Source organism: Anguilla rostrata, chromosome 9 (assembly GCF_018555375.3).
Source record: "Anguilla rostrata isolate EN2019 chromosome 9, ASM1855537v3, whole genome shotgun sequence".
Taxonomy (NCBI): domain Eukaryota; kingdom Metazoa; phylum Chordata; class Actinopteri; order Anguilliformes; family Anguillidae; genus Anguilla; species Anguilla rostrata.
Window position 1 is genome coordinate 48830471 of NC_057941.1, and position 18513 is coordinate 48848983.

The following is an 18513-nucleotide window of genomic DNA, read 5'->3' on the forward strand; positions in this document are numbered from 1 at the left end:
GTTGGGCTGCATTAATCGCCCTAACAACCGACGTTACGACCAGCCGATGCTTATTAGATGTGTCCCGTACTCGTGTTTATGGCAGATTTTTTTATCGCTGGTAATTAAGAACACCTTTACTAAAAGCTCCAAAGGTCAAAGGCTTTGAGGGGAATAGCTGTCCAGGGAGGGGTGGGGGGGGGGAGGGGGGGGGTGCAGGCTGTCTGGACTTTTCCAAGTGCCCTGGCTGACAGAAACCCTCAAACATTATTAGAGCATAAGATGTTCTGGGTGGTGGGGCCCAATGTGGCATCTTTTCATGAGGCCCAAATTCCCCAGTGGCACGGTGTGAGGGTGGAAGGGGATAGTATGGAAGGTCAAACACTGAAGGGGGAACAGGAGGGTATGGAAGGTCAAACACTGAAGGGGGAACAGGAGCGTATGGAAGGTCAAACACTGAAGGGGGAACAGGAGGGTATGGAAGGTCAAACACTGAAGGTGGAACAGGAGGGTATGGAAGGTCAAACATGAAGGGGAACATGGGGAGGGTATGGAAGGTCAACACTGGAAGAGGTATGGAAGGTCAAACACTGAAGGTGGAACAGGAGGGTATGGAAGGTCAAACACTGAAGGGGGAACAGGAGGGTATGGAAGGTCAAACACTGAAGGGGGAACAGGAGGGTATGGAAGGTCACACACTGAAGGTGGAACAGGAGGGTATGGAAGGTCAAACACTGAAGGGGGAACAGGAGGGTATGGAAGGTCAAACACTGAAGGGGGAACAGGAGGGTATGGAAGGTCAAACACTGAAGGGGGAACAGAAGGGTATGGAAGGTCAAACACTGAAGGTGGAACAGGAGCATACTGAAGGCCAAACTCTGAACGGTAAACTCTAATGCCGAACATGGTTAGATAAGGTTGGATCCTTTTTCTCTCTTACTGCAGTATTTTTTGTAAGAAGCCCAGTTTAACTTTACTTATCACCATAAAAATACTTGCAGTTCAGTATAATTTTTGAGCACTCTACCCTACTCTACGCCTCTGGAAACAATACACTTTCATTTTTTATGCGCACCTACTTTTGCTCATAAATTTTGCCAACACGCTGCAAACCCAGGGCAACTCCATTCAATCAGTCTGTTGTAGGGGGTCGGGGGAAGGTGCAGTTCAATGGAGACCCAGGAGGGTTCAACATGATCCCATGGAACTCCCCCTGGATCCACCAACGGATGCCGTTTCAAAGCAACTTTCCAATTGGCTAAGATTTATTTTCTCAGCATTCTGCACCACTCCCATCGTCCTCTTCCTTTTTTCCCTTTGGCTCATTAGTACAGGAACCAAAGTCCTGATCCCGCGGGACTCGAGAGCGTCATTTCATCAACTTAAAGGCGACAGTTCGAAGCCCAGTCCCGTATCCGCGCAGGTTTAATTGGCTCGATTGACTTTCGAGGCTCTTCAGAGGGACTGTGGATGGATGAACACGGTATCGATAAGAGTCTCGCTCCCCGCGCTCAAAATCTTGGCTCGGAGAAACGGGAAAAGGATTGCAAAAATCGACAGACTTCAAATGCGAGCGAAAAAAGAAAACATTTGCCAAACAGGAGCCTTCACGCTTCAAAATTAAGAATTAATAGAGCAAAGAAGACACACCCCCTCCCCACCCACAAAAAAAGGATAAAAATAAGTTCTTTCCTGCAAACGGAGGAGAAGCACAAACAGATCGAATGTAAGGGGGACCGCATCGTTACGGTGGCATAAATCATTAATCATAAACCGCAGACTTTGTCTTTCACAAACGTGGAATACATTATAAAGGTTAGCAGGCAGAAATGAGACGAGGTGGTTTCCTTGGCAACCAGCAACCGTTAACTTTTCAGCACTCTTGATTTGTGTGTCTCTGGATGAGGGAGAAAAAATAAATTTAAAAAAGAGAAGGAGTACATGTGTTTGGGGGGGGGGGGGGTGTTGCATATACGCTCGCTAGGCTGGGAGCAGCATTAGCCATGTCTAGCACCGTTACCCATACAACTCATTTGAAAACACTTATGTCCCCTTACACTCAGAATAAGAACGTGTGCTAAATGAATGTCAAAGCCAAAGTCTAATTTATTTAAAGTTCATTATCAGCCAACATAGGTCTCAAAACACTTCTCAATAATAACAAAGGATACATAAAATAACAAGCATACGCACAAATAGCAAACACGGATATACACATGCACTCACACAAGATAAAAATAAAAATATTAAAAAAAAACGCACAGAAGTGGGTTGATCAGAATATGTCATAAAAGAATGAATAAGAGAGGACCAGTGATCAGGCACTTCAGTGGTTTGCGAATATGATGTAAAGAGAGACAGGAGATCTCAAAGCGTGGGGGGGGGGGGTTAGGGGGGGTACCGAGGAAGACGGCAGCTCACTTACTGAAGTCCCCCGTCAGGAACAGTGCCTCGGCTCCAGGGGCCCACTCTTTAAAGGAGAGCCCATTGCTGGGGAGTCGCCGTACCCCGAAAGTCTGGTAGCTGCGCGAGAACTGATCGAAGCCCCCCTCGGCCTCCTCCAGCTGGGCGAGCCGTTTCTGAAAAAGCCCGTACCTGTGCACGGACACACACACACACACACGTACGCACGCACATACACAACACACACCACACACGTGCACACACGCACGCATGCACACAAACACACACACACACACACACACACACACACATACGCACGCACATACACACACACACCACACACACACGTACGCACGCACGTACACAACACACACCACACACATGCACACACACACCACACACATACACACACACACACCACACACATGCACACACGCACGCATGCACACAAACATACACACACCCACACACACACACGTACGCACGCACATACACAACACACACCACACACATGCACACACGCACGCATGCACACAAACATACACACACACACACACACAAACAGGTATTAGAAGAGCAGAATTTAAACTGTCTTAAACTGCACTGCATTATGGGTAAATGACTGATAAAAAGGGAGGGGGGGGAGAGAACACTAGATAGAGAAGAATGGATGTATTTATCATATTCTCACTCCGCTAGATTGCTACTGCTTACCAGGCTGTGTGAACCTTGCTGTGTGAAGCTGCTGTTTTTCAGCTCAGTTATATAATCTCACAGAAAACATTAGGTCTTTAACATTTCTATTTAAAATCTAGATACATTCACAAACATTGCACTCATATCAAGGAACTTATATATGCACACACCCGGGGTATTTAAGATATATATGATGCCCACACATAAAACATACCCAGAAAGCATACAGGTGCTTAACATTTAGTACAGGGTTGCCAATTCTCATGCATCAGGAGTAAGGCTCATGCTTTCAGTCTTAATGCCATCCCCCCCCCCCCCCCCTCCACCACCACCCTGCACCACCACCACCAACACCACCTGCATCACAAATTGAAAATGTCATTCCAGCCAGTTAACCAAAGTTGGCAACCCTGCATTTTTTTTTTTTTGTTTTTTTTTTAAAACATAAAACTTCATTACAAATCACATTTTACGTTAGCAATGATAAATCATGTTGCACAGCTGCATTGCTTCGCTATAATGACACGGATCGCAGACAGCGTTATCTGATGATAAAACTGTTGCACGATGAGGAACATTCGCAGAAGTCAAAGGCACTCTGGAAAACAACAGAACGAACAGTGACCTGAGAGAGAGAGAACTACTTCTGTTGCCGAGGGCAGACTCAAGAGAATCGGCATAAACATAGCTACGCTTGCTTAGCAACTAGCTAACTCATCTTCCAAACAAACAGCTACCATCTCTGACATACCTCAGCGGACATACAGTACGAGAAGCACAAAAGGAAAATACTAAATGTTCATTCTAGAATCCAGCAACAATATCAGTTCCACAAATAAATGCGAAACAGAACTGCTCTGCACGGGTCCAGACAAGGGCCTGAGTTTCTGTGCTCTGTAACAACGTTCATAAACTTAGATAACCAGGCTACAGCTTGCAGCTCGCGTTGGCAGTTCTGGGCACAGCACAAGGCAACACACAAAAACAGGCTTTAAATGGCTTTTGCACTGACCATGCGCAATTAAAAGTAATTTTGGTTAAGGAGCATCATCCAATGGGCTTGTCTACCTTAAAACGAGCAAACAACTGGGTTGAGTCCAGCATGTCATTTAGGCTACTCAAGACTTTGCATATTTCCCGATTGAAACGTGATTTCCAACTTGTGAGCAAGTTTGCATATTAAAAACAAAAATGCTTGATCATCACATTATGTGCATGCACATTTGTGTGTGTGTGTGTGTGTGTGTGTGTACATATTTGGGTGCTTACACACTGCAGTAACTGGAAAAATCGGAAAACTTGTGCCACAGCTGAATGATACAGTACATTTTGTACCCTCCCTCCCTGCAGGTTTAATTTAAGTCGATCTAAGCAAACCCGCGGGCATTCCGTGGGGAAAACGCTGGTGGAGCCAGAGCCAGGGGTATCAGCTCGGCTGAGCACCGCAGGGAAAGACTCCTGCAACTGGGACTTCAGAGCTGCTGCTATCAGCTACACCGCGTCAAACAGCTACTCCCCAACCCCCCATCTCCCCCCCACACCCCACACCCCCCGACGGCTAAGATTCCACAGCGACCCAAATCCTTGCAAAAAAAAAGAGAAAAAAAATCACTCCATCTAATTAGCTGATAAACAGAGAAAAGAGAAATGATTTGCAAGTGAAAAAACAACATTGTGTAAAAAGTTAAAAACTGTTTTCCAACGACTTCGGCGATAAGTAGATATTAATGGTAAAATTAACGAGGGTGTATTACACGGTCTTTGCAGGGGGAAAAAATTTAATGTACACTCATGCCGTTGTGACATTTCCCAACATTTTCTACTTTTCAGCAAAACGACTGCCACTTCATCTCACTGCTCAGCCATCTGAAAAATTAGCATTGGAGTGGCTTCCTCTGAGCCCGGAAAAATGAACTGTCTCTGTGACTCCATCTTCTTCTTCAACACACTAGCAGCTAATTAGATTCGTGCTAACAAAAGAGGCAACAGGCAATCTGAGCGGATTCAATATTCACATCAATCAATCAATCGGTTTATTCTTTGAGTAGGCCGAACACCCTTCACCACGAGAACCGTTTTTGGGCTTTGGTAAAATGCAACAGCCGTTAATTCTTGAAATAAAGCACGCATTTTATATCTCAGTGTTGCCACAGCATTCAGCAGAACAGAAGGAAATATGAAGCTGAGGTGGTAGAGAATAAACAGAATTATTCAGAAAGGGCAGAAGATTAACTTAAAGTCATACTATGCAAGATTTTCTATCTTGCAAATATAAAATAACCACGCTAAGGCATATCTATGATGCACTGGCAATCTCTGCCTTTCGCCGAATTTGTGTACCTTTGCCTGTATTTGTTCTTCTAAAATGTGTCTGGGATGTTTCTTGGCTTGGCGCTCTTTTCTGCGTGGGGAGGGGTGGGTGCGGCTACCGAGCCTGTGGAGCGTTTGTCCCAGATACACCAAAGCAAAAAGACAAGCTGACGGGGCGCTTTCAAGAATTAGCGCTAACCTTGGAATTGCTTTTCCTCGGAGATGTCAGCTGAAGTTCGCCAAGGGGATGAAAAGCTACACAGAGTTGGCTTGTTTTTCTGTTGGACCTGTAAGGTAACATTACCTCTAGCTATCCAGCTATCTGGTTTTTTTTACCGGAATGTCTGGTTTTTTCTAATCATTTGTACATGTCCGGTTCATGGTCCCGTCCGAACAAGGTATTGTCCAGTCTGAGTAAATGACGGGAGAAATTTACCAGTAGTTTATAATGAATTTGCATTTCTGCGATGGTCAGGAATTCTAGGGTGAGTGGGCGGGGTTGAAGAGGGAGGAGGCAACAGGACAACAGCAAGGCAGAAACTTCCTGCATAGTATGCCTTTAAGTAAACAGGACATATGGGCAAGGGTATTTCCTAAGGAAATAAGCACACATAAATTTAATAATTTAATAATTTCAAGTGAATTACGCAATGTCTCTCTGTCTGTCTCTCTCTCTCTCTTTGCTATATATTGAGATGAATATGGGATTTATGGGAATATGGGATTAGAGATGAATATGGTAGAAATACTGATAAGCATGGTATTTACATGAGTGTATCATTTACCATTTTATAGAAACAGCCGTTTTTGCGTTTGTTTTGCACATCTTCACCTTTGGCTTGGACTGTTCACACATAAAAGAGCAGTTAATGCCCGGCCTTGGTTTTAGCCCTTTGTTTTCTTCTGCGGAGATTACATTTGGAGTCAGAAAGCGTACGCCATCAAGAAGACGAGAGAACTATGCCTGGAAAACAACTAATCTGTAAGCCGAGAGAACAGAATAATTCATTAAGAAGGATAACGTAGAAGCTGGGCTCATCAAGTACGCCAATTTGGAAAGTTTCGAAAAACAAAAAGAATCCACCGGGGGACTTGGAACACAGCACCGTACGGGTCGGCCAAGGAAGATGACTGAACAAGCTGATGACAGCTGAATCTTAAGGGCTGTGTGAAAAAAAAAACCCAAAACGTCCGTTGACTTAATTTCGCACAAAACTGAAAACTTGGTGGGCTCGACACAAAAATAGCCGTTTCAGTAAGAATGGTAAAAGACATATGCATGTAAAGACCATAAAACAAGAGCTGTCCTTCTGTCTCATAGTCATCCTTTGATTTCACTGTACCGTTACCGTACTAGGGAACTATATGATATACTGTACACACACACATATAACAGAAATGTAAGATTAGCGGTCTGGCCTGTAGAACAGCAGAGATTCCTATATTTTTTTTTTACATGCCAGCTTTACAGCAGTGTGCTTCTGATCACGAGGGTAACGACGGGACGGTGAAAGGCAACCGCCCCCCAAATCGAACCCGGTGGCGCGCAAATACGAGCGCTCAAGGTAAACTTTGAAAGGGGACCCGGGAGCGGGCCAGCATTCCGCCCCACCGGCGTTCGGGAACGCGGGGAGGGACTCTCCGGGCTGCGTGGGGGGGGGGGGGGGGGGGGTTGGGGCGGGAATTCCCCGCCGGGAGATTCCCCCCCCCCCCCCCCCGACAGACGGAGACCGGCGAGCCGCGGTGAATGTCACGCCTATAAATAAAAAAGGAAAGGTTTTGGGTGGCGGTCGCGTCCTTGCGGCGTCCTCTGTGAGGAGCCCCCACTTCTAGCTCGTGTCAGTTTGTGGACCCTGCGACACCCCCGCAGCTGAACAGCACAAGCCGGGGGGGTTCAGGCAACACACGTCACGAAAAGAAAAATGAGGTCCAGTTTCTGGAGTTTCAAAAATGGGACTTCATTAATGTATGTTGTTAGCAACTGGCTTTATGCAACCCTTTAAAGTGTAAAGATCACAAATATGTGATTAGAGTGTTCTTAACTGATCATTCTAATGCTGATGTCACAATCACTACTGGTAACTGAAAGGAAAGGAGTTCTAGAACACTGACTAAGAATTTTGAAAAAACATGCCAAAGAACCTACTCTTCAAGGGGTTAAATGGGATTTTTTTCCCCCTCCAAAATATTAACCTCTGTAAAGTCTAAAGGAAACAAAGTATTTTGGATGTCTTTGGATTGCTTAAAAAATACAAATACTCACCTCATTTATCAAGCTAAATTGGGCCAGGTGTACTCCGCAGGGCTGTGTATTGACTGTCTGGAGGGCATATGTTCGTAACAGGGTGGGGGGGGCTGGGGGAAGCTCATCTGTGACATGGGAGAAACTGTCCTGAGATCAACAGTTTCTTCAGCACTTCACAGATTTGTCCTCTTTTGGAGAGCAGCTAGACTGACCCCACTCATGAGAAAAAAGGCCAACACATTATCCAACGCCTTCACTGCTGATTCGGGCTTATGATTATATTGTATTAATGACCAATTTAAGTTGTTTTTTTTTGTTTTAATTAAAAGAAATTCACACCTGTTTGAGAAGAGACACCATTAAAAATACACATAGCATAACTGCACTCGTTGTTTCCGCCATATGGTGTCAGAAATGTGAATTTTAATTATAACATCAGTGTCTTACACCCCAGCCTGTTAGAGCAATGGTTTGTAAAACAGCTGTGTGATGAAAACAGTGACATATTTAACAACTCATTATCAATGAACAGTTTTGGCCTGTCTCAGAGCTGTGATCTACACCCAGCAGTGGGACCACAAAATTAAATTACAGTGATTGCTACCTTTCTTCTCCCTCAAAAATGTTTACACACTACAGAATAGAAAGACATAACTAGAGTCAAAAGGCTCACAAAAAAAAGACATATAATGACAAGTTTTGTAACAAGCTGTAAGGCTTTCCGGCAGACAAATTACATTAAAATCAACAGCTTTGTTAAACGGTGGTCCCCCTTGATCTTTCGATGAAACGCTGGTCTTCTCTGAAGTTCAAAACTTCACAAAGAATGACTAACTTAATGAGCACGAAGATGTCCCCCGTGCAATTATTGCAAAAAAAAGGGGAAATATTTCGTTATTATACTGTCGGTGAAAAGGTTTTCAGTCGTCATTTCAGTTACTACCCATTAAATTATATATACAACATAAGCCCATTAGCCCGTTTAGCAACCAAAACCTAAACCCTGATCCAACAAATCGTTGCACGTTTCAGCGAAAGCAAAACCCTGTGATTGGCTTTGACGGTTCAATGTAGACCTGCCTGTTATGAGGTCTAGAAACCCTCACTCTCCTGTCACTAGCCCGGACTGTACAGTATGTTTGGGGCCAGAGATTACAACGCTGATCCTGGGGAGGTTTTTGTTTTCATCTTAAAAATCAGCAATACGGGTAGACCCAAAAAGCCGGGATTGTCCAGATAACAGCATAATCATCCGCTTTAATTGATCAGATATGATCTGAACAACTACCAGCAGACACTGTGGCTCTTCAGAACCAGTCTAAAAATAGTCTGAATAGATCCAGTCTATGTAAACAGCCTTCTGCATAGTCCTTGGTAACCGGTCGACAAGGCACGATCTGTCAGCCAATCACGCGCACCCATGATGTCAACCACCTGGGCTAAGCCTCCTCAGATGCAGCCGACACTGTTCTCATCCACCACAATGCCTTTCTTGTGGGGTGGAAGGGCACGCCCAAAAACGGAGGTGGTATGGCGGATACCGCCCCCTAAGTTCTGCCCACTACCCCCTATGCCCCCTGCGTCCAGCCCCCACCATGTTGGTGGCAGAGGTTCTGGGTCACGACCCACCACACCTCCATCAAGATTGCCCGGTGGCACTATATATATCATTACAGACATTTTGCACTTACACTTACATAACATAACATAACATTTTACATAACATTTATATTCCATCCATTTGTACTGCTGGATATATGATACACATGTTACATACCGTGCTCAAGGGTCCTAGGGCAATGTCCTACCCAGGAAGTGAACCTGTGACCTTTCAGTTACAAAGCCAGTTTCTTACCCATTATACTACACTGGTACACTCCCCAAGCTCACACAGTCACATCAACAGGGCCAAAACCCAATTGTATACCCGGCTAATTAAGCAACGGCACGAGCACGAAGCAGCTTAGCGAGCTAATTATCGGAGGTGTTGGGGCGAGGCTTTGTCACGACGGGGCCTCCTTTTCGTGTTATGTCAAAGCGCGTCAGCGAATCCCCGTCGAGACGTCACAAATATCAACTTCTCAGAACGCGAGAAAAACAACAAAGTCAAAAATAAACACTCTCGGGTGGAGCATCTCCTCTGCTCGGCCATTTTGCCGTGTTCTTTTTACTGATCAGTGACTTTAGCGGGTGAAATATACAGGCTATCAGCCCCTGTCCTTGCCTAAAGTGAGGATGATGTCAGGTGTGGTCCTATTTGAAGAGTGGTGCACATGAAACATACATGAATTTACTTTAACAAGAAAGGATATCTATGTATGGATTCTTTGAATGAACCGTTAAATATGCATAACTTCCATACTTGCATAAACTACCTAAAAAGGCCATGTTAATATTTAAATGTTTCCATTCCTTTGTTCATTTATGACCAGTTCAAGCGAGCTTAAGGGACGCTGAGAGTGGATATGGAATGGTAGGAGGCTCTTACTCAACCAAGACAACTGTTCCATAGTTGCTAGGAGACCAGAGTATTTCAGTAAACGGGAAACCAGGGATTTTCTGGGTAAAAATTCTGTTTACGTCCATGATCTTTAACCGTCGTAGGTTTCTCCTCTCTGATTGGCACACAAAACTTTTTAATTTGAAACATTTAGCCCACTTTAACCCTTTGATGAGCACGTTCCGCCAGGGCTCCAGGGCACAATTCAGAGCTTTTAATTACGCAATGAAAACAAATTAAATGTTCTTCTCAGGAATAAAACCCTTTTTTCCCAAACACATGTTGCTGTCACGCCGAATGACCAGCATAGGTCAAAATACCGTGTAGGACTAACGGGGGGCAGGTCTGCTGTGAGCCACAAATCAACAAAAGATGCCCAGTCCTGCTAAAGATCGATGACCTCAGGCTAACGGGTCCAATCACGTTCTCGCTGCTTCTGTAGGGGCGATGTCACATTCCGTAGCGGACGTGCTAACTCGCATCCCGCCACAGAGATTTAATAGGCGAATGCAATGCTTCAAGCTTTGTCATGCATAGCTTCAGTATTTCCACATACTGTACACAGTGCACAAAAAACACAGATACCTATTCACAGAGGGAGTTGGGTGGGGAGGGGGGGGGTGGTTATGTGGTAATAAGATAGCATTGATAAGCAATGAAAGCAATTGTTTTGTGCAGATTCAGAGCATTCCACGATAATAAAGTCACTGTAAACATCGATATGGTCATACATATAAATGGACGGCCATTTTATTACATGTATTTATTGCTTTTATTGCCTTTTCCCCCCGAACAGGAACTATGAAACATTGTCTGCGCTCTACCGTAGTCACAGCGAGTGTGTTCGGTGAGTTATGCGCAGTACTGTGTGCTGAATGGAAAATTATTTCCCAGAGGTGGAAAAAAAAAAAAAAAAGATCTTGTCAAATCAGTGTCACACTGAGTGCGAGCGCTACTAGCTAGCAAACCGAAAACATGTCAATCCACTGCAGAAAAGAAGGAAATAGACAGACTTTCGTGCTTCGCCTGTTTTGATTTCAACATGCATGCGCCACGCATGAGGTGAAACATGTCACCTTTCTCACGCACGGTCCAGTTTTTCAGTCCTAATTAATAAGACGCTGCATATTTTTTCTTGTCTAATTGGAGTCTGCTGTGATATTTCGCACCGTTTGTGTTTATTTCCCAACTGTAGCTGCAAGTAACAGCAAACGAAGAAAAAAAGAAATTCCTGTGAATGCGTCTGACTCAGTATACTCATAATATCAAGGGGTCTGTCTGTCTACAGTCCCAGACACTGCTTCTTTCAGACAATTTAGAGAAAATTACCATCGATGGCACCTCTTCCAGGTACTCCAGGTGCCAAAAGGAACTCATTGAAATGTTGGAATCCCAAGCTGTCAAGAATTCTCTTGTAGCAAAGGAAAGAATCTGAAAAACTGCCAAAGGCAAGTCTGAAAGATAGCAACAGGAAGTTGTTTGTTTATTTATATATTTATTTATTTATTTATTTATTGCTGGGGATCTTGTGCAGCACAGGAGTACATGAATTCAGTTCGCTGGGGCACAAGGCTGGAACAAAGAACAGGCTACTTCAGAACAAAGCAGCGCGTATTCGCACCTCTTGTCATTTCTTGCAGCTGTGGCACGACCTCCTAAAAATGGGCAGTGCTAAGCTACTGTTAGGGAGAGGAGGGAGATTTAACACTGCCTAGCAAATCGTATCGTCTCCTGAAAATAGTTGTTTGCATTGCTATATGAAATTAGGCTGTACTTTCTAGAGGTGTTTCCAAGTACTACGTTCCAATGATGTACATTTAACTCAGGCTATAACCAACCTAAACCTTTGATAATTACATGATACATTGATAGGTAACAGTAGGAAGTGCTTCTAAGTATTTCAGTTCTAGTTCATTATTATTTACCTATTTTATTATTATTTATTTTGCCAGTGGTAATTACCCAGTCATGTGCTATGTTTTACCACCTGGTGGATACCTAGTACTTAGGGGACTATTAAAGCAAGAGTTACCTGATAATCGTTCCAGCTTTATGTGAGCTTCATAAGCATTGATTACAAAGTCATTCATAATCCAGGAAGCCTTCAAATTCTGAAGACTTCATGAAATTTCAAGTTCGGAGCACTGAAAACGGCATGTGATGATGTAATGTCAAATGCAAAAACAAAATAAAGCACACACACACACACCCATTTTTGACACAAGCAACGGAGTACAACTTTAAAAATGGCTGTACCGACACGTTTGGCAAGGAATCAAGTCTAGCAAAGCAGACGGCCATGGTGAAAAGAAGAGACTGAACAAGTTCTCAGAACGAATTCACACCTTTCACGCTTGTGAGCGCAACGTTAGCATCCTGAGCAATGTTCATTAGTGCCCATCTTGACTTCATTTTCTCTGACAGGAAGCCAATGTTCCCAGCTTGGTATCACAGAATGCTAACGCCACCGCACATACACAGACTAAACACCAGCTGGGTCAAAGTTTATCACCTACTGCAAGTCCCCTTAAGCAAACTTCTGAAAACGAAAAAAAAACTGCATTATAACTGCAGAAATGTAAAAACCGATTGACTCAGGTAGGAGTAAATGACCTGTCCTCATCCCTTCTCTTTGTCTATTACCTTCTTGTGTACAAATTGCTCTGGCTAACAGCATCCGCTAAATAGTGTGATGTAATGTAAAATAAATTACGGAAATGTTTTATGCAGTCAGCCATGGTAAATCTACAGCAAGCTCCTCACACAGTCAGAGAGTAACAGAGTCAAAATCACAGAAAGACCTGTCAAACACACACTCAATCACATGGGATTTAATTAAACAACACCTTGTCTGTTTTAAATAAACTTGTCTCGTCTTACAAAACTGTTCAAACGTGTCTCGTGTTACAAAGCTCCTTTGCTCGACAAAGCCAGGACACACACACACAGCAGCACAGTTTAGAAACCCAAATACTGGATTTAAACCGGCAACCTCTGCATTATATCAGAGAAGTGACATTTCACATGTCCCGTGGGGGCCACTTGAACGCAAATTTCTGTTTCAGCTTCTAAATTCCCTCAGCTTCTCTAGCCACTTGCCCAACCTTTGTAACGGGCCATAGCAACAGCTCCTCCCCCTTTGTAACGGGCCATAGCAACAGCTCCTCCCCCTTTGTAACGGGCCATAGCGACAGCTCCTCCCCCTTTGTAACGGACCACAGAAACGGCTCCTCCCCCTTTGGAACGGGCCATAGCAACAGCTCCTCCCCCTTTGTGACAGGCCATAGAAACAGCTCCTCCTACAAGCAGGACTTGCACCTGACCGTGACTCAGCGTGATCTGTGACCAGGCAGAGCGGGGCGCATTTTCTGTCGCGTCCCCTCGCCCCCTCGTCACGGGGCCGTGTCGGGTGTCCTTCCTCAAGGAGTCACCCGCCCGCCCCCGCCCCCCCCCCCCCCCCCCAAACCCTTCTCCCTTCCCCTCCCTTTCTCCCGGTATCCGCTATCACTGACATTCCTGTGCGGTACATGCGCTGTGTCTCGTGTCTTGTGTCCGTGTCAGAGAGACGCACTTCCAGTGGATGCCAGAGTGACAGCAGAGCGACCAGTACAACCAGTGAGAACTGGATCTGGAAAGAACTGCCATCAGTTACTAAGCCCCGTACACTTGGAATAGAATACAAAGCACCTTAAAGCTAAACTCATTGTTGCAGCTCCACCAGTTCAAATCTCTGATCTCCAAGCTTAAGCATTAGTGTAATTGTTTTTCATTTCTGTTGCACTTATTAACTTTTAATTCTTTTTAACAAGAAATGTTTTTTTTTATTTCATTTTAATTCTATTTTATCACTCTGTTCTCATATTTCTTCTACTGTCTTAATATTTGTAACCTGACATCATCGTAAATGAGGATTCTTCCTCAATGGTTTTGTGAGATGAAACGTAGGTTAAATAAATGAATGAATGAAGAATCTGCTGCTGCATTATGGGATAGGGGAGCCTCCTGACTCCCTGGCTCCGCTTCCACGGAGAACTGCAGAACCTCCCCGCCACACTCAACACAGGTGAGATACTTCAGAACTTACAGGGCTGCCTTATCTAAAGCAACAACATCAGTAATATGATCCTGAAGTTAACTGCATTTTTTTGCTGAGGAAATTCAGTCTCTGTAATTAAGCTGAAACAAAATGGCTTAATTATGTGTAACACGTACACACATTGTCACTGGTGTTCCAAAAGCCACTTTCAAAACATTTTCTCAGAAAGATCTCTGCCAAAGAGTAACTGTAATTTTTATATATTTTCTTTAGACAAGTGCCAGTCGACTCATCTTCCCTGTGATCTAATTCAGAGGAAATTCATCACGCCCACAAGCCCAGCTCTATCTCCAACACAGTGAGCCCTATAATCACAAGAGGTGCCTTAATATACTGAACAAAGCACAACACGGACCGTTCTGGAGGACGTGTACTGCAGCGGAAGGAGAGTTAAGTAATCTCCTTAACTGTCACTTCAGGAAACTGTAAAAGTGTCGAAGACGGAACAGGCACATGTTAAAGATGCTTCGCCATAAACGCGAGTGGTCACACCACCTGGGTCTGTCTACTAAAAATAAATATCTCAGCTGCGAAAATACTACACTTGACCCAACATGTGAAGGGAAGGTAATGAAAAAGATTTTGTCAGCTAAACCAGAGAATCCCAAAAGACAGCAAAAAAAGCCAAGCTTTTGAACTATCACACGTTCAAAAATTGAAGTCAGACATAAGGCATTCCCTTTGTCCCCACCTTTCTACCAATGGAAACAAAATTGCCTTTAAATCAATGCCTAATGAAATATTAACCAAGTGAAATCAATTAATGAAGCTTCTGTTTTATCCCTTACTCGGCTAGGCTGCTACTCTATAGAACTTCAGACACACAGAAGAAATTTACCGCTAAGCATGCTTTTAATCATTTTCTGATCCTTATATCTATTTATCTTAGAAAATAAAACACAATAATTTGCTATTAATTTATTAAAATACACCTGCATGAATACAAATAACAAAACACAGAGGCGCACAGATCTTCTTCAGGAAAGTGTATCGGAAAAATTCTTTGCAGACTTGCCCAAGTGTGTCTACAGAGTATAGCCAGTCAGGTTGTAGAAATAAACATCTTCGCCACACGGCACCTCGATGTCACTACACTCAAACATGCAAACATGGAGGCTGGGATCTTCAAAGCAAATTAGCAGTTGAGCAACACGAAGGTCAAAGGGCACTGCCTGCTGCAGACAAACACAGCAAGGCCATGAAGAGACCACAGAGGGCGGGCAAGCACAGACACGTTCACGTTTCAGTCAATAAGGCCACTGCCACGGACAGCATTGACAGTAATCTGCTTCGACTTCTGCAGTGATTACTTTTGAAAAGCATTTAACTAAAAGACGAACTCTGTTCAACCGTCACACTGTTCGTCTTAGCAGCAGCCAGTAATGCTTGAAAATGCAGATGGATCAGTACGCCAGGTCTAAAGGAGAGTGTACTGAATGTACACCGAGGCTACAGTGTACTGAAAGGAGAGTGTGTACTGAATGTACACCAAGTGCTGAAAGAGTGAATCCTATGGAAATGAAGTAGCATAGCCTTGGGTTTCAATTGGTTTTCCACATAGTACCTCCAACCCCCAACACATACACACACACGCATGCTGCTCTCCTAGCAGACAGAGAGCATCAGTCACATTCCTCACTCATATTGGTGAGCATGAATCAGAAACAAGTGAATATTCATTTAGTAAAGGACACAAAGCCATTACCAGTGTCCATTACTGCTGAATGGCAGTGCTGCAGTGGCAGAGGTAGATCACACACACACACACACACCACATGCATGTCCATGACAGAGCTCTGTGACCTTTGATATTTAGCCGTGCTCGGGGGGGGTAATGTCATCACATGTTCACGGAGGGTCTGTCTCTCAACACATGAAAAGAGCACAGGAGTCCAGGGACACTTCGACTGAATGAACTCTTCACAAGCCGGAGGACTGAATGTACAGACATTTTTCTGGGACAATCTGAGGGGTCATCCCTCACTCCCTCACTCACTCTCTCACTCACTCACTATACACATACAGTACGCACATAAACACGCAAGTTCCCATGGAGCATCTCCCAAACTCTACACCGCTGCCTCAAGATTCCACATTCCGTGATTCCGGGGTATTCCACGCGCAGCGAGACGTGGTGCCCGAAAAACACGCGCACAGGAGCGAATCCCGTCGGAAATTCCGAAACACCGGAACCGCGGCTTGGGAAAACCGCACGGGGCGCTCCACGGAACGCCAGGCCGGTTCGCAGTCCCGGCGCTTCTTCGTCGGGAAGGCTCTTGGAACGCATCCAGGCGCGATGGGCGGGAAACGCGGGAATCAAATTAATTCATTGCATAATGAATGCCCCTCAGTGTGCGCATATATTTTGATTAATTCCATATTTAAATTATGCACGCTGAGACAGGTCGCCCGAGGACAACAATGTGTGTAAGAGAGCGCTTTTTTTTTTTTTTTTCAAATTAGCGGAAAATGTGTGAAGCTCCATTCAAAGGGGTTTGTTTGGTGCCCGTAATGACAAATACATCCGCGGGCGTTGGATACAATGGGTAGTGGGAACCGTTTGATGCCAGGACACTGCGGGGGAAACATCCTCTCTGACGGAGAGGACAGCGAATGTAGAATCTGATCAGCGTTCTCAGGGAAAAGCGTTAATGATTCGGTGTTGTAATTCACGTTCAGTACTCCTTTGATTAAACGTTATTAGCCATCAAGGAGAATTGCTTTGTGCGGCTTACATGACGGTTTCAACATCATTAACTATCATTTTGCCATCGTCGTGATGAGGATTATGAATATTATCATTATTAATTATTATCATAAATAAGTAATTAAACTTGGAAAAAAAAGAACTTGGATTTAACACCTTTGTAAATCAGAATTATGAATACATTTTGATTGATGAATACATTTTGTGGGCGATATAGCTCAGGAGGTAAGACCGATTGTCTGGCAGTCGGAGGGTTGCCGGTTCAAACCCCGCCCTGGGCATGTCGAAGTGTCCTTGAGCAAGACACCTAACCTCTAACCTCTAACTGCTCTGGCGAATGAGAGGCATCAATTGTAAAGCGCTTTGGATAAAAGCGCTATATAAATGCAGTCCATTTACCATTTACCATTTAAATGTAGGTCAACACCGGCAGTCAAAGTCAAAATTTAAACTGCACTGAAAAACAATACAAAAACACTATCACTATCAGCATCTATAGGTGCAAAAACAAGACATTTGACATTTGCAGAAGACTTTGTGGAGGTATAAACTTTCTGACCTGAAAAAAATCTTCATATCTGTACTCAGAGACAGACTCCTGTAAGAGAGGAATACTTGTACTGCAGTTCAGACTTGATTAAAATGTCTGGAGTCACTAATACATCCAAATCTCTTCTTCTACCTTAAGCAAAGGAGAAAGAGAGAGGGAGAACGGGGGTGTTTTCGGAAAGCCAGCTGAGGTGAAGGAATGCATCACTGCACAGATGGGATTTCGGGAGAGAACGCGGAACACCGCGCGGAGACCGGGGGGAACGGCTGCCTTTTTTCTTTCCCTTTCAAAGACACGGGGGGTGGGGGGGGGGGGGGGGGGGTGGGGGGGGATTGCTGGCTCCCAGCTCACCCCATCCAGGAGCCCCCAAAACACGCCTTTGCGGTGATGGATGACGGCTCCTCCTCGCGTGGCGGGGCACCAGGCAGCGCACCGGGACTTCACCGATGCTTCCTGGGGGGGGGGTTTGTTTTTTCCCCTCCTGATGCTCCCGCTTCTGAAATTCTCCCTTTACTTCGCCTCAAGTGAAGGCCCAAGGAAACCAAGGTGGACTCAAGCGCCCCTTCGATTTATTCGGCCGCGGGTCAAAGGTCACGATGGCCCTGGCCTCGAGCCGCGTGGCTGGAAACAGGAACCGTGGGAACGTAAGAACGTCTGATGACAGGCCCTTCTGCCGAACTAGGTCATCATTCTGCTCTCACTCATTCACATACATTACATTACAGGCATTCGGCAGACGCTCTTATCCAGAGCGACGTACAACAAAGTGTAAAACCAAAACCAGGAACAAGTGTGTCGGAAACCCCTAGAGAGAAGTACCGGTCCAAGTGCGGGGAACAACCGCATAGTTTAACCTGGACCCTGTAGGTTAATCTGATTAACACTAACACAATGAGAACAGCAACAACGCAGTCTATGCAAAAAATACAGCAGTAGTTAAGACACGAGTCCATTAACTATGTCAACTAAGATACAGCTACCTAGTTACAACCCTAAGCTTACAGTCAATTTAGAGATTACAGGCAGG

The 18513-nt window shown here is 44.6% G+C and overlaps 1 protein-coding gene across 1 annotated transcript in view; it reads right to left on the reverse strand.

Moving 5' to 3' along the window:
* The window catches only part of LOC135264030 (1,4-alpha-glucan-branching enzyme-like), a 151559-nt gene that overhangs the window by 124318 nt on the left and 8728 nt on the right, over positions 1-18513 (reverse strand). Inside the window, exon 2 of the mRNA XM_064352604.1 lies at positions 2405-2574. Coding sequence (XP_064208674.1) covers positions 2405-2574 — 170 coding nt within the window. The remainder of the gene's footprint in view (positions 1-2404; positions 2575-18513) is intronic.